The sequence below is a fragment of the Mangifera indica genome, chromosome 8, assembly GCF_011075055.1.
Source record: "Mangifera indica cultivar Alphonso chromosome 8, CATAS_Mindica_2.1, whole genome shotgun sequence".
NCBI lineage: Eukaryota > Viridiplantae > Streptophyta > Magnoliopsida > Sapindales > Anacardiaceae > Mangifera > Mangifera indica.
The window spans coordinates 2684527-2707771 of record NC_058144.1 but is presented as its reverse complement, the minus strand read 5'-3'; the positions used below and the strand labels follow the sequence as shown (position 1 = coordinate 2707771).

The window sequence follows — 23245 nt, the reverse complement described above, 5'->3', positions numbered from 1 at the left end:
GATGTAGATCTCAGCAAGAATCTTAACCGTTGTGTCCGGTAACCGGTCAATAGAGCCATTTATCTATAAATGCAGGGTTTTGAAGAGCAGAAAAGCCGTCCCAAGTCTAGACTGTATAAAGCCAACAATCTAGATCTGAACCGAGACACTTGCCCCAGGTATCTCTTCATTTCTTTAAAATAACTTCACTTTTTAGATTACATTGCTCGTTGTTAGACTTGTCTACGCTTCAACTAAGAGTTTGAGTTTCTGGTTTTGTTTACGTACAAACAGATCTGGAGTTCAATGCTTGCTTTGTGTGATTTGAAAGTTTTTTGTTTGGATATCAAGGATCTAAAATTTTCAAGTTTAAAATGTTCTGGTTGGTATTTTGCGCTTGTTAATGTGATTGGAAGTTGTAGATCTGGCATTATCTTTAATATTTTGTTTAACGTCTTTAAGTTGTGAGTGATGGATCTGCAACTTTGTTTTATTACTTGCATGGTGGATAGTAAAATGCCGTCTTCTTTCTTTCCTCGTCTGTTATGTGCTTGGTTAGATCTTTCATTGAGGTGCTTTTCGTTGTATCAACTAGAGCTTTCAGTGTTCCAACTGTATACATTAAGCATCCCTTCATGTTTCAGTGGTCCAACTCTATATATTAAGCATCCCTTCATGTTTTCCAAGGGTTAAATGTCTTAGCCGAAAGAGTATGTTCTTTTTGAATCTTGAATGAGCAGCCAGGGTTAATAGGTTTGTCTAGGTTTGTTTAAGTTCATTAAGTAATACTTCTAACGCTAATAATAAGATTCCGCAATTAGAGAGACTGTGCAATATGCTTCTGGTTTAATCTTGAAGCTGTTCTTGTTGAGGGATTTTTTTGCAACTTTATCCCAGAATGGTGGCTGAAGAAACTTCTTATGTTTTATTCCACTGGAATATTTACCTTTGATAAAGCATATGACACTGTGCTGTAGTTGGATTGTAAATTTGTTTTAAGTTTGCGGAATTATCATTAAGGAAGATTCAATTTTTTTATTCTGTATTCTTCTTAAATATCTAAGGACTTTCCATCAGTCATTCAACCTTGTGTGCAGTTTGATAAGATGGAGACCTTTCTATTCACCTCTGAATCTGTGAACGAGGGTCACCCCGACAAGTTGTGCGACCAGATCTCTGATGCAGTACTTGACGCCTGCCTTGAGCAGGATCCTGACAGCAAGGTTGCCTGTGAGACATGCACCAAGACCAACATGGTCATGGTCTTTGGGGAGATAACCACCAAGGCCAACGTAGACTATGAGAAGATCGTTCGTGATACATGCCGCTCCATTGGATTTATTTCTGATGATGTGGGTCTTGATGCTGACAATTGCAAAGTCCTGGTCAACATTGAGCAACAGAGCCCTGATATTGCCCAGGGTGTTCACGGACACTTCACCAAGCGCCCTGAGGAGATCGGTGCTGGTGACCAGGGCCATATGTTTGGTTATGCCACTGACGAGACCCCTGAATTAATGCCTTTAAGCCATGTTCTTGCAACCAAGCTTGGTGCTCGCCTCACGGAGGTTAGGAAAAATGGCACCTGCCCTTGGCTAAGGCCTGATGGTAAGACCCAGGTCACTGTGGAGTACTACAATGAGAATGGTGCCATGGTTCCAGTCCGTGTTCACACTGTTCTCATCTCCACCCAACATGATGAGACTGTCACAAATGATGAAATTGCTGCTGATCTAAAGGAACATGTCATCAAGCCTGTCATCCCGGAGAAGTACCTTGATGAGAAGACCATCTTCCACCTTAACCCATCAGGTCGATTTGTCATTGGTGGCCCTCATGGTGATGCTGGTCTCACTGGACGTAAGATCATCATTGACACCTACGGTGGCTGGGGAGCCCATGGTGGAGGTGCCTTCTCTGGAAAAGACCCTACCAAGGTTGATAGGAGTGGTGCTTACATTGTTAGGCAGGCCGCCAAGAGTATTGTAGCAAATGGTCTTGCTCGTAGGTGCATTGTTCAAGTCTCATATGCCATTGGGGTGCCTGAACCCTTGTCTGTTTTTGTTGATACATATGGAACCGGCAAGATTCCTGACAAGGAGATCCTTAAGATTGTAAAGGAAAACTTTGACTTCAGGCCTGGAATGATCACCATCAACTTGGATCTCAAGAGGGGTGGTAATGGCAGGTTCTTGAAGACAGCAGCATATGGACACTTCGGAAGGGACGACCCAGACTTCACTTGGGAAGTTGTGAAACCTCTCAAGTGGGAAAAGCCGCAAGCTTGAGATTGAATTGGATTCTACTATCCCTACCGTGCGAGCTTTGCTTTTCTGGGTAGTGGATGAATAATTTGGATGTTTTTTGCTGGTGTTCTATAAGCCTAATCGAGACCTATTGTTTTAAACACATACATGTGCCCTATTCAATTGCTTTATCTGGCCTTTCTTTTTTTTCTCGTTTTGATTTAATGTATCATGTTACCAATATTGTGATATGATAATGTAATAGAAATTTGCCCAAATTGGTGACACTGGTAGTAGTAAAAGTTGGGGCAAGTTGTACTAATCTTTTCTTTGGCTAAAGCGAATCATTGTTCTGATTAATTTTCTTCGAGTGTAGAACTGTGATTGTCTTTTTATTCTTTTTCGGTTAAACTACATTTTCCTGCAGGTTTGGAGCAACAACACTTTCCCGATCTTTAATGGCACGAATAAGTTTGCCTAAATAACCAAGGCCAAGAGACATATCCCCACCCAAGTTATAGGGAAACCCAAGTGATTCCCTCAAATTTTCAAAAACCCTATTACCCATCCATCCAATAGTTTTAACCGTTATAATCAGAGATAAAATTGTTATTTAGAGATTTTTATTTAAACAAAAAAAAATTAATTTTTTTTCTCTCTTAGTTTTAAAAACTAATAATTTTCTCATTAGTTTATTTAAATAAACAAAAATTAATTTTTTTGCTCTTTAATTTTAAAAATTAAACATTTTCTCTCTAGCTTAATTTTAAAAAATTAATCTCTCCACCTCCCCCCCCCCCCCCCCCCCCCCCCCCCAAACGATATATGGTTTTTTTAAGCTTTTATATTTTAGAATGAACAACTGCCCCTTTCAAGCTTTTAAACATTGTATTTATACACCAAAAACTTCATTTCATCTTTTCAGTGACCGTTCTTTTAAGCTTTTTTCTCCAACGGCATCTTCCCTCCCTCCTTGGTGGTTTTTGGCATGAAAATCACCGAAAATGGGATCACAATGGTCGAATTTTTGTGCACGAATATGTGCAAAAATCGCACAAATCCATACAATTATTTGTGCTTAGGCAAACACACAGATCAATCGAACAACGTTACACAAACGTGGGTGTTGTCCATGCGATATTGTCTGGTTGATCTATGCATCCATCTACGCATAGATCATCGCACGAATCTGTGCGATTTTCTCACAAATCCATGCATGAAAAGTCGACCATTTCAATCAGATCTTTGGTGGTTTCTGCGTCAAAAACTACCAGGGAATGAGGGGAGATGCCACTAGAGAGGAATACTTGGAAGAACGGTCGTTGACAAGACTGAATGAAATTTTTGGGATGTAAGTGCAATGTTTTAAAGTTTGAGGGGGGCAACATTCATTTTAAAATATAAAACCCTAAAAATTGTATATAGTGAGGGTGAAAAATTAATTTCTTAAAATTAAGCTAGAAGAAAATTGTTAATTTTTAAAACTAAAAGAGAAAAAAAATTAATTTTTGTTTGTTTAAATAAAAATCTCTAAATAACATTTTTATCTCTTACTGTAATAGTCAAAATTATCAAATGAGTGGGTATTTAAGTTTTTGAAAGCTGGAGAGAGTCATTTTGAGTTTTCACTATATCTCAAGTGGGAATAAGTCTTTGGGCCTTATTATAGTCACTATACCTTGTCGTAGGGCTAAATTCGAGCCGACCTCAAACTCACCTAAGCTTGAACTCAAACTCGGGCTTATCGAACTTATTTCAAATGAGTTTGAGTTCTCTTTGTTTCAAAAGAGTCAAGCTCGAGTTTGGCTCAAGCTTGAGCTCTAATCGAGTTTTTTAACTAATTTGTTATTAAAACAATATCATTTTATATCAAAATTTTTAACTTACGAACTTGATGAGTTAAACACTCCGAAGCTCGAGCTCGAACTCGAACTCAAGCTCGTTTGAATTTAATTTGTTTCGAGCTCATTCAAACCAAATTCAAATTTAAATTCAAACAAATTCAATTTAAATCTAACTTTATCTTGTTATAAAGATATGAGAGTTATTTTTATATGTTTAACCTTAAACTTGCAATTTATTCTTTGCAATTCTTTAAAAATCGTAATCTTCGTGAATGGTCACTGCTTCACTCTCACCATTGTTACCATGGTCATGATCTCTCTCGTTTCTGTCTTTAGTTTTTTCACTCAATCAAAAATTGTCAACAAAATTATTTTATTGATGACTCGGTTGAGTGAAAGAGTTGTCGATAAAACAAAGAATGCAATATTAAAAAAGTTTTTCTAATTTTTATTAATTTAGAGTAATTTAATAATTCTAAAATAGAATCATAACAGATAATATAATAATTTAATTTCTGAATATTGTATTAAATTCCTTTTACAAATTTAATTTTAAAAAGAAAAGTATTATTTACACCTCTTTGGATAATGTGACAATGCAATTTGCTGTCCTACTACGTACCCACGAAATATATGTCTGAATCCCATCTTCTTATTTCTCAATAATTTATCAGAAAGAAAAAATTTTATGGCAATTTTGGACGACTTACCCTTTGTTCTAGGTCTGTTTCGCTAGAAGATGTTGTTGCCTGTGCATGGCGTTCCCACAATTCAAAGCAAATTAACTGATGAGTGTGAATAAAGCAAAATCTGCAGATTGGCTGGTGGAAAGGAACAAGGATGGTCCGGTGGATGGACAATTCAATGAGTAAAAACAGGTGTTTGATGTTACGTTGTCATTCATGCAACTTCTGAGTTACTGACTCTCTCTCTCTCTCTCTCTCTCTCTACAAGCCTCAGCTTTTCAATGAGGTTCCTTCTCTTTTTTGGCGACTCTGCCTGTTTGGTAGAGGTAGCGCTAGAAGGAAAATTGTCTCAACTAAAAGGCTGATGAATTGACAAAGACAACGCAAGATGCGTATTTGAAATTTTTGTAAATTTTTTTTAGCAATAGAACTTTTTGATATTCCATTAACTCAATTAAATATCATCAATTTTTGTAACATTACAGCGAGGCCCATGGTATACGATCTTTCCTTCTACCATCAAGAAAATGTCGTCAAAGAGATGAAAAGTCTCTGGTGATGGTGGAAGAAGTGAGATCAGAATGGTTGAATATGTTATATGTGCCCATTGTTGCAGGCAGGTAACAATCTGAAAGGTTGTGGAGCTATCTAAGAAGCCATTTGATGTTTCATCCATAAAAAGAAAGCTCTTGTTGGACCAATTATAATTTATCAGAGAAAGACGGTTTCATTTCTGGGGTGCCAAAAATCAAAGAATGCATGGATGGTAGAGGTCACTGGTCCTTCCACAGAAGCTCTACTTGGTTTGAATTTTGCCCATATCTGTAAAGAGTCTTGTTTGTTTCAGTAAGCTTTTCCACATAAAAATGAGTGAAAAGGCTACAATTTTTCAGTTATATTGATATTTAATGATCTGCATGGATACCATAATAAAAACCTTAGCAGAAACGAGCTCTATTGTATAAACTATGTGAAACAAAGAAAAGTGTGTTCTTTTTGTTACAGGGGAAACAAAGACCAAGAAACTTGAGCCAACCCAAATGGAACTCAGACTCAGCATGCCTCTGAAAATAACACCTCACTGGAGAAGTCCCAAATATAAATTGGTGAGATGGTGAGATTGGCATTTACTACCCTATCTTCCTTGATACTTGGAGCACTTCTACGGTAGAAAGGACACAGCATGCAAGTCATTTCAATGTACTTTGATCGTGGTTATTGTTATTTTCAGATTACTAATGAATTAAATACTTTGCTATTACACTAATGGTTGAGTATTTTATATATATATAGTATTTAGCTAATGTGTTAAAGAAAAGATACAAGTTTGGAGGTTTAAATCTATTCTGCAGTGCATTCTTTGATTCTTTGAACACCCACTTCTCTCTCTTCCCTCATTTTTCTTTTTTTTTCTCCATCCCTCTCTTTCTTTTCCTGTTTCTCTTCCCTCGACAGAATATGCTCTTATTTTATTCCACAGAAAGTCACTGAAACAAAATACATGAAAAACTCTGGATGCTGCTCATATACCAACCAAAAAATTGGGCACATGGTATTCAAAGCAGCTAAACATATATGAACAGCATGGTGGTGGAATTTAGATATCGCCATCAGGTCAGATAAGATAATAGCGCCCCAGACCAGGCGATTTCACAAATGCAGTCTCTCTACTCAAATAGAAGTAAAAACACCCAAGTCAGCAATGCAGTTTCTGTACTTACATGTTAATAATGGTAAACTTGACAATAAATAAATATGTCAATAATATTACGGACTCCTAATTTGAAATCCACATAAACTAACTGTTAAACGAGCACTCGCAACTTTACAATCTAGAAATGCATACAAATAGAGATAATCTATAACCTATTATTATCAAGTTGGGAGTTATTAGCCTTCAGCTTGCTCCATAGTCCAGCATTTCCCACCTGAATGGACGGAACACGTACAGAACTTCAGGACAGCTTTTAAATAGAAGAGCCACACATACACACACTGCAGCAATAGCCACCATTGAAAGCATTGTAGGCCTGTACACCAGAAACCTGCTGGTTGTTCCATAACCCAGCTTCTGCTGGCAAAGCTTGCAGTTACCATGGTTGGGTATCATTGCAGTTTGCACCATCTCAAATGTGCCACTCAACTTATCATTTTGTTTCTGGTTTATGTTGCAGCCTCCAACAATGGCAGGCATGTCAACTACCACATGTCCAGAAGCTGGTCTCTTATTAATCTTCTTCTGCACCAAGTGGATGTATGAATAGTGGCCACGCAGACGTGCATAATCTTCAGGTGTAGAGCCTGTACTGTCACAAGCCTTCTTCCATGCTTGAATCCCCACCTGATACAGACACACCAATTTGGATGTTTAAAAGCAATGGTATCTTTGATTTCCATTCTACCAAAGTACGAGGAAAAAAAAAATCCATGACTTCTCTACAAGAAGCAACAATATGCCAAACAACCAATAACATGAACTCTTAATGTAGAATATGTCACTTGCAAGGAGATTTCACATTCAGATCAAACACATGATCAAGTTGAAAATTAGCTATTAGAAGAAAAAAAAAATTATTTTAACACTTCACTCACTAACCATTCCCAAGATAAATAAAATATATTTTTTTTATTTGGGCGAGCAAAATTAGATTCCAAGTCTACCAAACTAATTGTAAGCTTCTCTTTTATTTTATTTTTGTAACTGCTGATAATTAACTTGCCTGCATCAACACATCACATCAAATTAGAGACTAACACAAATTACAATTAATAACTTAGCTTAGACACTAGTATGGAGTACAAAATTCCAAAGTCATGCTATGAAATAGGAATACCAAATTCACAATATTTATTTTTCACTAGATGCAGAGCAATTTGAGGAATTACCATTCCAGGATCATCAGTCAAGGCATCTAGTACATCCTCAGAGCCATCTTTACCAGCTGCAATGTGAAGAGGTGTCAAACCTGCAGGGCCTGTGACATCAGGTCTAAACAAAAAGCTATCAAAGCCACCATCAGGCCAAGCCTTGTAATCAGATCCTATTCTGTCTGAAACTTTCTCAGGAACATATCTCAAAAGAAGATCCACCATAGGCCGACAATTTTTCCTCACAGCTCTGTGAAGGAGCCCCAGCTCTGACAACACAATATTCAGGGAAGGGTGCTCCCTGGAACCCACAGTTCCATCAAGCAGAATGTTTAATAGCTTCTTTACTACAGCACACCATTCATGGTCCATGGCGAATTCCATGATCCATTTGAACCGTCTTAAAGGAAAAAGGTCTGTGTTAAGATCCAGGTGGCCTAATCTAGAATTTAATTGATTTCTATGAAAAAGCCAACCAATTTCATTAATGAAATCCATGGCCTGGTTTTTGGCTTCGAGCTTTCCAGTCTGCATTTCGTCTGCATCTGTTCCAGTCAACTCCAATGCACTTTCAAGCATTCGGATCTCCATACAAACATCCTCCTCTGCAACTATAAAAGGAAAGAAACTGCTGCTGAAACCATGATCTTCAATCTGGACAAAGTCGAGCAAACATTAAAATCCGCTAACAGAAGGCGAACTAAACTATGTATCTATCTTCTCTGAACGACTGGCAGCAGGACTCAGCACATGCACAGAGATGATAGAACCGAACTCAGAATTAGCATTTACCAGAAAAAAAATCACACACACAAGAACACAAATTCAAATTTTGCCAAAATAAACTAAACAGAGTGTCTATGGATGTATACAGCTACAAAAAAACTATATATATATTTAGCAAACAAGACAAATTAAGAGAAATCTACAACAGAAATCACAGTATAGTATATGCATTAAGTACTATATGAAAAAGTACAATGACTGGGAAAAAAATAAAACAGAAAGAGCACAAGCAATGAATCTTCATCTTTTTTCTAATGTCTCTTCTGTTACAATTTATTATTACCAATAAGAAATCAACAAAAATTGTAGCAGCTAATACTCTTCAAGCATCCTATTCTAGTAGTCCTAATCAATGTAACACATTTAACATGAAAACATACTAATAAACCGATAGTCAAAGGAAAGTCAAACTCAAAATCTCAGGTTTCATTATATATACAAAGAAAATTTTGTTGGTCAAACAGGAAAATTCTGAAAGGCACCGACAACAGAAGCAAATAAACAGAAAAGATGATCCACACTCAGAGATAATTGCTCAGATACCATATAACTAAAACATCAGAGTATGCGATGAGAAACAAAAGAAAACAGCACCTCAATAAATCCTCTTCCAGTTAATGTAGGGATTGAGCAAGAAAAGTTGACACACTGGAGCTCATCATATTCTTTGAAGCTGTCGACATCATCCGTTACTGCATCAGTAGTTTCCTGAACCATATACTTCCCTTCTACTGCACAAAGTAACCTGTAAAAAAAGAGACGTCAGGAACACAAGAGGCTGCATAAATATAAAAAATAAAATAAGAAGTACAGGACACATTAAGTCTAATTCATACAAATTTTTACAAACTGTCTAAGATGAACCAAAAAGAAATTTAATTCTAATTTTGGGCAATCGAGACCTTGTGGCTGGCCGAGATAGGTTGATGCCTTTAACTGAGAATTGTGCCCTCTCTGACGCAGATATTGCAATTGGCTTGACAGTAAGAATTTGACTGTAGCTGTTACTTCTAAGAGGCAAGGATGTGTCTACAACAACATGGCCTGCATAATTAAAAATATAGTAAAAATGTAAAAGAACTTCCTTCTAAAAAGTGTAGCTACATTTTCAATTTCAACATACTAATCTTGTAAACTTTAGAGAAGCATATATAAACAGACCATTGCAAATGAATGCTATCTGATGTTGCACCCTAACATAAACCCATCCAGTCGTCCAGAAAGAGTCATTATAGAGGTCCAGAAGCCTCCTCAAACTAAAAGTCAAATCACAACAAAGCTGCAAAAACCACAAGTAATAGTTGTAAGACTAGTAATGTTATCTTGGAAATAGCATATAGGGATAAATCAAGCAGAATATAGAAATAAAAACATTTCCATGTAAATAGTTTATCAAGAGATCTTACTTCCTCCCAAGCAGCTTCAGCCTGACGAATATAAATCGTCAGAATGACACAACCAGGCCTAATATAGCTCTCCATATCAGTAGGAATATGAGATAGCCACTCAAGTATCTGCAATTTGAAACATTTTACATAAGTACAATTCCTGACACAGGAAACTCTGAAGAGTTACACTCAACTATGCTTAGAGTTGAAGTACCTGTGCTCGTAGGACACAAGGAAAATCATTTGGTTCTTTCCCAAATAGCTTAAACACAATCCGATCTGTGCGGCTCTGAAATGAGCAAAACAATAAAAATCACAAAACTTAACTGCTGATTAAGTTGCATGTTTATTTGCATCACATATTAATTCTGCAAGACTTCAATGACAGTACATCATCATTGATAATTTAGAAAGACACATTAATTATGTACATGCAGCTACATCATACCTGAGCATCTCCACTGGAACTAGAAGGTGACTGGGCTGATGCTGAATCTGAGTTCCCACTAGTCTGAGGGGGACTCGACTGTTGAGAGTCTATTTGTACCCATGAAGGACAATCAAGGGAGCTACCCCCCAGATTTGCAGGAACAGGTGATCTCTCAACATCTTCTGTGCCGTCATCTGAGTCAACATATATGTCATTCAAATCAAAATTATTCATTTTGATCCGCCCTGCAGCACCATCTTGAACTTCTGCACCCCTGGCACTATGAGCAGTTGGACCTTGCTGTGGCATCTCAGATACAGATACACTGAGATGTTGTCTGAAAGGCCCAGGAGGAACTTGACCATTTGCAATCAAAGCTGAAACAACTTCTGGGTTCCCAACAGAAGTGCCTTGATTCATTATATTTTGTGAATCCTGCAAGAGCCCTGCTATGCTTCTTCCCCCGTTTTCACCAGCAGGACTAGCAAGGCTCCTTAGAAGATGAGACAGCAGATCTTGATCTGTTTTCTGGTCTGATCTATTGGCTGTAGTTTAAGGAAAGTTTTATTACAGGTCAGCAGAAAATCAAACAACAAAATCGTTTCTATCTTTTCTAATCAAGGGCACAACACAAACAAGTTTTATTTTAATGTACAAGGGAGCAAACATAAATCTGCTCTTCATTCAGAGAAAATGAGTTCAGGAAAAATATCTTTCTTCTCACATTATTTCTGTACCTCCAATCTTTCTTCTAACTATACCTTGTAGCCCATAAATGTTGCAATCAAGGGATAGTTAGAAAGAAGAAAAATCTAATGTAAAATCAGGTTTCTCTGTTATCATGGAAAAAGCACAGTGTTACTCACAATGCATATTGGAAAGTATCCTTAAGAGACTTATCAACAGATAACCGCTAGTCTGATCATCATTAAGTGAGCTTCCATTACTGACAGGACTCGGATTGGCTTTCCTCCTCCGTTTATTATGCCCTGCTAAACGTCTGCGGCAACTCCTCTTCCCCTCATCGAACTCTTGAAGGACATGAAATCTGCCAAAAAAATTCAACAAAATATCATTTACCACAGCTTGAACCAAAATTCTGCTCATGTCTCATTTATTCTAGGTTCTAAATTGGCTAGATTGTATTCTGTATATAACCAAGAGATTGAATCAGACAAGACAAGAAGTTTATGGTACAATTTTATAATTCATCACACAAGAAACTCAGAAGCAATGACTAACCTGCTACATTGCTGACAAAACCGCTGCATAACATTTCCCACAAGTGCCCCGCTGGCCTTGGAATGCATTTCACACACCTTATGCCGCCGGTGGTAATCCTTGGCACCGCTCAGATCAGCCCCACAATCCTCCACCTGACAAACTGCACGGTTTGAGGAACCTGCCCCAAATTTAGTCTTCTTCCCAATAGTTCCCTCCCAATTCCCCACTTCCCTCTCATGAACCGAAAAACCATTGTTGCAAAGCTTCAAACTAAGCCCACCTGCTGCCTCATATGAATTATGATCATCAACTACAATGACCCTCCTTTTCTTCTCCAATTCTCTTTTCCCTTTCTCAATTCCTTGTATCCCTTCATCCGAACATGATGATGAACTATTTGACGAATTTCCAGCTCCAAGTGGGAAAAATTGTCGGCCCAAGTGATCATCAGGCACTGGATTCAATGGGCTGGCAATAAAAAGATCACCATCCCATTTCCAGTCGTTCAAGTCCCATTCTAGAGTTCTTTTACCTACTGCCCGCAAATCCACGGAATTCATACCAAAGGGATGATGATTTTCACCTCTAAATCTAGTCTCCATGTTGAAACCCAGATATTATAAATTGAAAGATCGAAATCCAGTAAGTGAGCTAAGTAATTAAAACAAAAATTATTACAAACCCCAGAAAAGAAAATCCAATCTCAGCGACAGATCAGAGTTCAAAATCACCAAAAACAAAACCCCTAATTTTACCTAATCAGCTTCACTTCTTCCCCAAAAGTCCAAAAACAGTACACCAACACATCCATGGTTCCAATTAAGAGCAACCCACATACCAGTAAACTTAAATTAACCACCAAACCCTTCGAAATCAGCTATTAAACCTCCCAAATCGTTCCAACTTTGCATCACAGAGCTTTCTGCATCCATTACTTAGATTCATACACAACCCCCCAAAAAAATAACAATAATAACCAAAAATAAGTGAAAATAAATAAAATTAAACAATAATAATTATACTTGCCCGGAGGTAGCTGAGAAAAATGTCGCCAGCAAGTGAAGGAAATGGTAAGATGATGGGGATGTGAAAGTAATAGCTTTTGAGAGTGTACTTTTCATTTCCAGTTGTATGGTAATGGTAATGTTATGGTACAAATTTACAGATTAAATTTAATGGATAACCAACACAAATGGTGGGTCCACTTCTCACTCTGCGTGTCTCTCTCGCAAACTTGTAAACTAAGATGCCTCACGTTTTCCTCTGTTCTACTCTTTCCGTGTAGCGAAATACAGAGAATCATAACCTTTTTTTTTTAACAATTTGTATTGATTATATTATAACTTGCTAAGATAAAACCAACGTGCTTTAATTGACAACAGATCCTTCCTATTTTCACTCGGAAGCTCCCTGCCCTGACCGGTTTACTTGGATCAGTAGATTTCCTCTTTTTCCTTTTTTTTTTTTTTTTTTCCAAATCTTTTTTTCATTTATCAATTCTAGGCTGCTTTGACTGCAAAATTACTTGATTCATTAATGTTTCTTAAAATCAGCAATATTGTTAAATGTTTACACCTATTTTATTTAATTCATTCATTTAATAATATTTATATATTTTTGTCTTGTTTTGAGAGTGCATTTATGTCATTATTGACCTTTGAATTAGATCTGAGGGTAGGTGTGAATCAGATTGAAGTGGACACCTTTTAATTTGAAGTCAATTATAATAAAAAATAATTTAATTTAAATTTGATTCTAATTTATTAAATTAAAATTAAATTTGAATTAAGTTTAATTATAATAAAAAATAATTGAATTTAACTTGATTTTATAATTCTAATTAGTAATTCAAATATATAACTTAAATTTATAGTTTATTAACAAAACGATATTATTTTATCTGAATAAAATTTAAAATTTTTATTTGACCCTCAAATTTAAATTGAACCGAACAATAGATTTGAACAGTCAATTCAAACTATGATTTTAGTTTATTCAAATTATAAATTGGAATCTAATCAAGTCACAAATTCAAATTATTAATTCGAGCCAAAAATTTAAATTGAATTCCAGTTAAACACCTCCTAACTTAAGTTTAACTCAATTTAAAAAATCAGTAAAATCTTTTAGCTAAAATTTGATTCCAATTTAAATCAAGCTAAATTACATCAAATTAATTAAGATTAAATCAATCCGTATCAGAGGGACATTCTAAAAACATTAAAACAGAAAAAAAAAAGATATATACAGTAATATACAAACAAAGAGAAAGGAGATGGATTCACTTAGGCGGCGAGTAATTGGTCAGCCCAATGAACCCGGTCGTATAGTCATAGTCCAATCAAACTCGCCTACCCGAATAAATTATTTAACCCGCTTAAGTAAGTTGGGATTATTTTATCTAATCCAGTCAAAGTATATTTTCCCAATTATCAATTGAATTTGAATTTTTTAATTAACCAAAAAAAAAAACCTTTATTTGGGTAAAATTATAAGTAAAAAGGTAGTATTTTTACTCATATCTCTTCCATGAATATATGTTTGGAGAATATGATTAGGAATTTGACTTGATAAACCATACTTTTGTTACAAATATCTAGGACTTGATTTATGTTTTTAAATGCTGAATTGCTTGCTCCAATTCAATACTTGAGAGCCACATTAATTCATTAATTAATTGGAGTCATTTTTAAATTTGTGGCTCCAATTACGCCTTTCCAAAGCTAGTTAGTGGTCATGTATTAGTGCTTAATCTTCTTTCTTCTGTTTTTGGGATTCTCCTTCTCCCTAGTCAAGATTTATGGTGATAATGGGGCGGGATACGGGCAGGTAGTGGGCACATGACCCCACAAATCCAACCATCAGATGCCCGTCGTCACCCTCTAATTTTCTCTGAACCGATTATTTATTAGGCTAAATGAGTATTTTCAACCTCACATTTGATAAAATGACAAATTTTAAATTTTAAATTTTAAAAAAAATATATTTTCATTAATGAATTATATTTATTTTTTAATTGATTATTTTATCATGTTTGGTTCAGTTAGCTCACTCTTTCGCCGCAGCTGCAAATTTATTTTAATTTTTAGACCCCCTCCAACCTGACAACCGTCTGATCTCTAATGATAATCAAAACTAATAAAATCAATCATATACCCAGAAAGAATCTCAAATAAATCATCGCTCAAAAAATGCGATTCCCGTGAACAGGTGTATTTCTGAAATCATGCGCTAAAATATTCAAAGAAGATAAGAAATTAGAATGTATGCCAGTTTTTCTTATTGGGCTGTCAGAGTGTTCATAGTGGCCCAAAAGATAATAAAAGTTATAAATATGAAGGAGAATTGTGCATTAAATCATTACTCAGTAAGCTTTATACATAGAAATTCTGTAGGCTTTTGCCAGTTTAGAAATTGTTTAGGCCAAAGTCATGAGACATCTTATATGCATGCTGACATGGTATTGATCAGGACAATAACTATTATAAGGGTACTTTTGAAATTATTATATTTTATTATTAAAAGTAAAAGATAAAAAATTATTAAATATAAATTATTATTATTATTATTATTATTATATTTGATTAAATTTAATAAAAATTTATAAGTTTAAATAGTTATTATATTTGATTGAAGATAATAAAATAATATTAAAATATTATTTTACTTAAATAATTTTAGGTATAATTATTTTTAAAATATTTTTTATTATATTAATTAAAAATAAATGTATTTTTATCATAAAAAATAAATAAAAATATAATTATAATAAAATCTAAATTATTTTGATAATTTTTTAATACTTAAAATAGAGATAACAATCACATTTTTTTATATTATCTATCATATTATTATTATTAATAAAAAATTATTAAAATATTTTATCATTAATAAATTAAATACAAAATACTAATAATAATTATTAAGTTAATATTTTATTTTATCAAACTAAACAGTTATTATTATTATTTATTTATTATTTATTATTATAATTTATGAAGAAAGAAAGAAAGGTGGTGTATTAATTCTAAGCCCAGTAGCGGTCCAATTCAACTCCTGCCCTGTCATGTGGACCCAGTCTCACATTTTGACTTGGTAATAGTCCAAGGTGTAAATTTAATATTTAAAAAATTAATTATTTATTAAATTTTAATATTATTATTAAGGATAAAATTATTATTTAAAAATTTTATTTATTTTTTATTATTTGACCATCTATCTCACCCACACACACTTTTTCCTCTTATAGTTGCCACCCCATATTTTTGCAACTTCCACATTGCCTCTTTTCTATGATTATTCTTTCTGATAGTTGTCGCATGCATTCTCTTCTTTGGGTATCTCTAATCAACTTCAGTCTAGTTCTCTTCTCCAATGATTGAGCATGTGTCCGGTGAAGTTGTACTCATCTTCGCCTCTAGTTCTCCTTATTGTTGTGCGTCTCTTGTCTTTTAGTTATTCTCGTCATCACACACATCTCTTCTCTTCTGATTCTCCTCACCATCGCACGTATCCTCTTGTCTTCTTTTTTGGTTCTCTTCGTCATCTCTGGTCATTGCATCCCTCGACTATTTGTAGAGGAGAACTTTTCAACTCTTTCTTTGTTTTTCGTTTGAAAATTGTTAGACAAACAACAATGAAAAAGAAACTAAAGAGTTCTTAGAAAAAGAAGAAGAAGAAAGTTGAGACTAAGATTGATTTTGTCATTGTGTGTCATCTAGAGTGAAGAGAGAGTTGAAGAAAAAGGTTATTAACGGTGATAGAGAAAGGACGCTTGCTATTGGGTAGAAAATATGCGAAGAAAATAAAAAAAATATATAAACTCTAAGAAAAAAAAATAAGTTTTCAAAATTATGGATAAATAATAATTATTAGTTTTTTAAATAAAAAAAAATATAAATATTTTTTAAAATAATAATTTTATTTTTAAATTTAATTAAAAATTTTAATAAATTAATGAATATTTAAAATTTTAGAAATGAATGAATGGAAGGAGGGAGTTAGGCCAAACCTTAGGCCTTTTGCCAATAATATAACCCAGTCATACAAAAATTTAACTAGATGCGTGTTGGGGTTAATTTGATTTATAATCCCATTTAATGCGGCATCGACAAAGAAAAACTGTACAAACTGAAAAGTAAATTGGACAGCAGTAACTCGTGCCGTCGTAGTGACTAGTATCGTGCACACAGACATACAAAATTTGGAATTTACCAAATGGTGGATTGTTTTATACAAAGAAAAGAGTACACGGTAAAAAAAACATTAAAGGGATGTATTCAACCGCACGCGAGCTGACCTGGCTCAAATCAAACCAGGTTGCTTTAAAGCAAGGGCGAGGAGACTTCTTTACTCTATGACTAGTAAGCCAATAATACGTTGCCACCTAATCAACTAGGGTCGTCTCCAGCACCTTCGATTACATTTCCATTTAAAAAATCAACCTGATCTCGGTCAAGTCTGGTGGCAAGCAGAGCTGAAAAATAAATGTAATAAATAAACAAATATATACACAAAACTGCAAAAATCTATTCGATAAAAATCCTATTAAGGAGCTAAGCCAACACCAAAGTCAAGAGACTGAATACGTTTCGTCATCCTACCCACCCTTCCTCCCCTTATCCTGCGCACCGTCTCGCCGGCCTCGTGGATCTCCAACGATACACTCGCACACTCTCGCTTCAGAGATTCATCCAACTTTACACTTCTTGCTTGCTGTTTATTTTAACTTATGTACGGATCTGTCTTCTCAACTCTTTCTTTATTCCTTTTTTTCTTATTTTTTTTTAACAACATTCATGTGATCAATCTTATGTTGATGAGTAGCGGCTGATTCTCAGACAAATATTTAGCATAAATTGTTAGGTAAATAAAATTTTATTGTGTTTTTTTTAAAGAAATGTAATGACTGTTACTGAATTATAAGATTTTACTGTATGTGATTGGTGAATTTTGATGTTAATTTGATTTAAGATGCTTTCTTTGATGGTTGTTGGTTCGATCTAGAATTTTGGTCGCCGAGCGTTATGGATTGAAGTAGATTGAGAGAGTAAACAGTGATCTAGTGTGCGGCGTTTTTTCAACAAGCACTTGTTACTCTTATCACTAGCTTGATGCACTACACTTATATATGCAATTTGTGTAATTCAAAATTTCTGTTGCTAAGATGTTAAGAAACTACGTTTTGATATGTATATGGACATGTTTTCTTTTTCGTTTGAAGCCTTGTTTGGAGTCCATAAGGTTTTTTTGTGAGAGTTTGTTCTATACTGAAATGGTAGCCATTAACTCGCTTGGTAGCATTTCTTGAATTTATAATAGTGATCTGCTGATTCTGTGCATTTTGATTGGATGATCAAGTTCCTCTGGGTGAGGAAGTGGGAAAGTTTAGTTTCAATAACATTAAATGATTGTGGCATCCATAACTGTAATATGTCTTTATCTTTTTTCTGCTATTTGAATACAATTAAAAGTTATAGTGGCTTTTTTTTTTAAATAAAAAATCTAGAAAAGATTGATTATTGTGGAATCAAAGAGGCACATTCTTGAGGGACTGAATCATGAGCTGCTTCAGCTGTTGTGAAGACGATGATATGCATAAAGCCACTGACAATGGAAACCCATACATGGCAAAAAATTCAGCAGGTAGCATTGTGGTCCTGACCGCTTAAAGGATGATATATTTGAGTAATACTGAATTAGATTTTCTTTTCCTTTTTCTGTGGGTGGGTGGGCGGGCGGGCTCTGATGGGGATAGGCAAGGGTTGTTATTAGCATTTCTATTACCTTAGCAATTTGATTGGTTTAATCTTTTCAATTTAATACGCAGGAACTGATGGAGGTTATCCTGCATCAGAAGCAGCACCCAGGGGTGCTCAAACTGTGAAAGTCCAGCCCATTGAAGTCCCTGCTATTTCAGCAGAGGAACTGAGGGAAATTACTGAAAACTTTGGAACAAATGCTTTGATTGGAGAAGGTTCATATGGAAGAGTATATTATGGGGTTCTTAAAAGTGGGCAAGCAGCAGCAATAAAAAAGTTAGATGCCAGCAAGCAACCTGATGAAGAATTTTTAGCCCAGGTTTAGTTGGCAACTGTAAATGATAATATTTTACATAATATGTCATGGTATCACATCATATGTTCAGACTTACACACTAATTGATGTGTAAATTCACAGGTTTCCATGGTATCAAGGTTGAAGCATCAAAACTTTGTTCAATTGCTTGGTTACTGTGTTGATGGAAATTCACGTGTACTTGCCTATGAGTTTGCGTCTAATGGATCTCTTCATGATATTCTTCATGGTATGTGTGATGATGCTCCATTTTCCAATTTGAAAGGATATCAGATATTTGATGTTTTTCGCTGCTAGATCTTGGTTGATTATCTTGCTAACTTGATATGGTTAATGATTGTTAATTCATGAAAAAAAGTTATATGCTAAAAATAGGGAAAATTTCTGGTGTTGTTTAATAACTTTGAATCAGATATAGTTCAGTTCTGATAAGCAGATCCATGATTTGAGACAAATTGATGGCTGCTATGTTTGCAATTTCTGATTAAATGGCAGCAATTTTTTCTTATTTGGGTTCCACTATGTTCTGCGGGCAACCAAATCCACTTGAATTTTGTGGGATATGATTGGCCTTTAGTTTCTGCTGTAGATGTCAAACTGTGACTTTCTAAATAATCTGCCTGCAGTTGAAACTTTTCTTATTTGTTTCATGTTAATCAGTCAATTTGTGAGGTGAAAGTGCTCTAGGAAGTATCATGATGCTTGGATAACTTCAATGATCCACACTTCTGGTCCCTTGAACACAGAGAACTGTACTTGTTTATTAATATTACTGTTTTAATTTTTTTTTTTTTTCAATGCAGGAAGGAAAGGTGTTAAAGGAGCTCAGCCTGGCCCTGTTTTATCATGGCAACAGCGAGTAAAAATTGCTGTAGGTGCTGCAAAGGGGCTTGAATACTTACATGAAAAAGCAGACCCTCACATCATCCATCGTGATATTAAGTCCAGCAATGTACTAATTTTTGATGATGATGTAGCAAAGATTGCAGACTTTGATTTGTCTAATCAAGCTCCTGATATGGCAGCACGCCTTCATTCCACTCGTGTTCTTGGAACTTTTGGTTATCATGCACCTGAGTAAGCTATCTACTACTTTTGTGGCAGTCATATTAACTTACGGCTAAGGGATAACATCTGGGATACCTGTCTGAGCTTTTGTTTTTCAATTATGGGAATTTCATTTGGACATCTAAATATTTAAAATATAGTGATGCTTTATTTAATCTCTAAGATATTTTCAAAACTTGAAATTTACATACTGCTGAAGCACATATATCATGGGACTCCCACTTTAGTCTCTAATCAACGGTATCTTTGCGAATCAAACCAAGCTCAAGTTAAACTACTATATTTCTCATTTTAGAAATATGTGAGAATGTATTTTCTTGAGACTTGACCATTGTAGATTTATTGTCTTGTTCTGGTCGTGACAGATATGCAATGACTGGACAGTTGAATGCTAAGAGTGATGTGTACAGCTTTGGCGTTGTCCTGCTTGAGCTTCTAACAGGGCGAAAACCTGTTGATCATACATTGCCACGTGGACAGCAGAGTCTAGTAACATGGGTACTGATTTACATTTCTTTTTATTCTTATTTTGAGCTCATGTGCTCTGATTTCAATCTCTGAGCACTGAGATACAGTTATTTTCATTTTTTAGTCTCAACTTTAATGATTATTTTTGGTTAATATAGGCTACACCAAAACTAAGTGAAGACAAAGTTAGGCAGTGTATTGATGCAAGACTGGGAGTAGATTACCCACCCAAGGCAGTTGCAAAGGTACTTATTCTGCTTCTTTCTTTTCATTCCCCATTCTAAGTGGAAAGATAGAATTAACTATAGTTTAAATTAAAAGAGAGAGAGAGAGAGAGAGTGGGAGAACCTCTTCGGTAATAATGCGTTTTATAAGTGGGTGCTATTGGCTATTGGAAGGTGGTAAAAGTGAAAAATAATCTAGAATTCTGAACTTGCAATTCATGTGGCTAAGAATTGCATCAGGAATCTTTCTAAGTGTTTCATAATTTTGGTCCTAGAACTGTAATTTTAAACTGCCCTGTCCAATTGTGTCCTTGTATCTTGTAAACTCTACATTGTTGGTAGGGGTGTTAGTTGAGCCAAGTTGCTTGTGAGCAACTTGGTCTTGGCTCGACTAATGTTGAGCCAAGCTTGACCTCAAGCCACTTGAGTTCAGCTCTCGAGCCAAGCTCAAGCTTAAGAATGGTCGGCTTGGGACATAGATAAAATATTGATAAATCTCCAAAATTTTTAAATATTACACTTTCATCTCTTAAATCTAATTTCTTTACTTTAAAGATAGAGATAATTGATAAATACATAAGTTATATGGTTTAAATTATAATTTAAAAATAATTTTTAAGGTTAGAGGGTTAAAAATGATTTTTCAAGCCAAGCTTTAGTCAGCCAAATCTGTCTCAGGCTGAGATCTCACCAACTTGTTGCAGCTCGGCTCAACTACATCTTTGAGTGTTGGCACCTGAGGGGTGGCAACTAGGGCTGGATTCGAGCCCAGCCGAGCTCGAGCTCGGTTCAGTTTACATATAGCCGAGCTCGAGTTCTAGCTTGTGAAAGTCAAGCTCAAACTTGGCTCGAATTTGGCTTGGCTCGTTGTTCGTTCTTAAAACGACGTCGTTTTAATACATATTGGTCAAAACGACATCGCTTTGTATGAAAATTTTTAATTGAAAAATTTGGCCAGTCGAGCTCGGCTAAGGTTGGCTTGTTTCGGGCTTGTTCGAACCGAGCTTAAGTTTGAGCTCGAACGAACTTGGTTCGAGTCTAGCCCTAGTGGCTATAGTGAGACTGTTATTAATTTATGCTTTATTTTATCTGATTACAGATGGCTGCAGTTGCTGCCTTGTGTGTGCAATATGAAGCTGATTTTCGGCCAAATATGAGCATTGTTGTCAAAGCACTCCAACCCCTGTTAAATGTTCGGCCTGGACCTGCTGGTGAAACACCCAATTAATGACTCTTTTTACCGCTTTTGGTGTGCAAAATATGATAAAAGGGATTGTTTTAGGAGGCGATATTAAATTATTTGTTGAGGTTCTATATGCTTCAATTATATATGGTATTTTTGATTTGTTTATAATGGGTGAATTTGTTTGTTTCTCACACTCATCAGTGTTTCTCGTAATTAATATTTGGCTTCAGCTTCTATTGTTTTCTTTACTCATAATGATCCCGGTTAATGTAAATTTATTATTCATTAGCAAGTCTTTGTTGGGAATGACGTTGGACTGACTTAGAGAAGCATTTGTCAAGTGTGAACTGGTGGACGCTTAAGTTTGAGGAGACAGGTAGGAAAGCGACCAAGTAACAGAAAAATTCTCATTATTGTTTCCTTTTTTCTTATTGACATAAAAAGGGGAAAAAGGCAGCAGCAAAAAGCCGTGAAATTCCATTACTTTTAGTGTGTCAAAGATTAGTGCCATTTCTGATTCTCTAGACTGGATGTCACTTTAGATACGCGGAGGCAACGTGCAACAGCAGAAAATTGTGCATTGACATATTAAGATGTGACGTGTTTTACAAGAAACTGTTGTTTGTTTATACAAGAACACAATCAAGTCTATAATTTTCACACTCTCAATGATTTAGCACACTTTTCAAAATTCTGCAAGTGCATTTTTGGGACATGGTGCAGGGAAAATTGCTGAAGATGTGATTCCTAAGAATTAGTTTTTCTTTGTGGACCATTTTAACTTCTAAATTGTTTTGAATTGTCCGACTCATCCGTAGCTTGGTGTTGTTGTCTACTATTCCATGATGCTTCCAGGAAATGCCGGGCATAGAAATTCCAGGGGATATGACAAAAATCTGGATATTCCTTTTGAATTATCTCTGTGGCCTGGTCTTTAATTTACAGCTTTATTAGTAGACTTCATCAATCCTAATTGCAGTTCTTTGGAAAGACTGGATACTGATTGTCTTTCCAACAGTAAAATTTCCTCAGTTATCGATAATTTGACTCAACATAAATGGCTACATGATAGGTACATAAAGTTTGATAATTGTTAAACTTTTATATTTCTTGCCTTTATGTGGTCTTGTAATGCCCTGGCCAGGGTATCTCAAATTCCTTCACAAAGGTTTCCTTGATAGAGCAGCAAAGGTGTTGTTTTCTTCTAATCTTTTTAAGTTGATAAGAAAGAAAATTACTTGTAACATGGAAAAGAGAATCAAGGAAACATCCTCACAAATTGAACAATTATTATCAGTTTCAACAAATTCCCTTAAAGCTAGGAATCCCTCCTGTGGATGGAAGCATCTCTTGCCCCTTCCTGGAGGGTGTCTCATCCTGGGTGAAGGCAGCATATTTTGCAACTCAAGTTATAGAGAAAAATTTCCATATTGGCCAAAAATTTGTACATAATAGTAGCAGGTAGAGGAATTTTTTTAGTGAAACTTGGGGTGTCTCTCAAAAGAGTGCCGATGTTTAAAGTGAAATGTAAAACATTCTGATTCCTGGGGGGAAAAAGGGTCGGTGGATTCTATCCCAATTTGCTCTGTTTGTTGTTTTCTTGCTTAGGAAGAAATTCCCAATTCTACAGGTTGAATGCTGAGTAACAAAGATTACTTTACAGATGGAAAGGCTAATATGGACAATGTCTGAAGCAGTAAAAAGATGATTTTATTAGCTTTATTTATAGTTTTATAGATACAAAAATTAAAATTAATAAACTTACAATTAT

The 23245-nt window shown here is 35.3% G+C and overlaps 3 protein-coding genes across 8 annotated transcripts; 2 read left to right on the top strand and 1 right to left on the bottom strand.

Annotated features, from left to right (window-relative positions):
- Positions 1-2585, top strand: LOC123223787 (S-adenosylmethionine synthase 1). 2 transcript variants are annotated; one of them, XM_044647146.1, is made up of 2 exons: positions 1-158; positions 1077-2585. In XM_044647146.1, exon 2 carries the CDS (start codon positions 1086-1088, stop codon positions 2265-2267), a length of 1182 nt encoding a protein of 393 aa, XP_044503081.1. In that variant the 5' UTR covers positions 1-158; positions 1077-1085; the 3' UTR covers positions 2268-2585. The 2 variants fall into 2 exon arrangements, with proteins under 2 accessions (XP_044503081.1, XP_044503082.1); XM_044647147.1 differs by having other exon boundaries at positions 4-158; positions 1057-2585.
- Positions 2586-6403: 3818 nt separating this feature from the next.
- LOC123223272 (squamosa promoter-binding-like protein 1) lies at positions 6404-12590 on the bottom strand. The gene is made up of 11 exons (XM_044646411.1): positions 12474-12590; positions 11470-12373; positions 11094-11275; positions 10246-10772; positions 10012-10086; positions 9816-9923; positions 9571-9688; positions 9312-9453; positions 9004-9154; positions 7642-8277; positions 6404-7096 (listed from the first exon to the last, which is right to left on the bottom strand). The coding sequence occupies exons 2-11, from the start codon at positions 12051-12053 to the stop codon at positions 6653-6655; spliced, it is 2967 nt and encodes a 988-aa protein (XP_044502346.1). The 5' UTR covers positions 12054-12373; positions 12474-12590; the 3' UTR covers positions 6404-6652.
- Positions 12591-16940: 4350 nt separating this feature from the next.
- LOC123223418 (pto-interacting protein 1) lies at positions 16941-21710 on the top strand. 5 transcript variants are annotated; one of them, XM_044646585.1, is made up of 9 exons: positions 16941-17184; positions 17278-17316; positions 17965-18096; positions 18281-18531; positions 18631-18757; positions 19332-19605; positions 19962-20094; positions 20223-20309; positions 21388-21710. In XM_044646585.1, exons 3-9 carry the CDS (start codon positions 18012-18014, stop codon positions 21514-21516), a joined length of 1086 nt encoding a protein of 361 aa, XP_044502520.1. In that variant the 5' UTR covers positions 16941-17184; positions 17278-17316; positions 17965-18011; the 3' UTR covers positions 21517-21710. The 5 variants fall into 5 exon arrangements, with proteins under 5 accessions (XP_044502520.1, XP_044502519.1, XP_044502518.1 ...); XM_044646584.1 differs by having other exon boundaries at positions 17960-18096; XM_044646583.1 differs by lacking the exon at positions 17278-17316.
- Positions 21711-23245: the final 1535 nt, after the last annotated feature.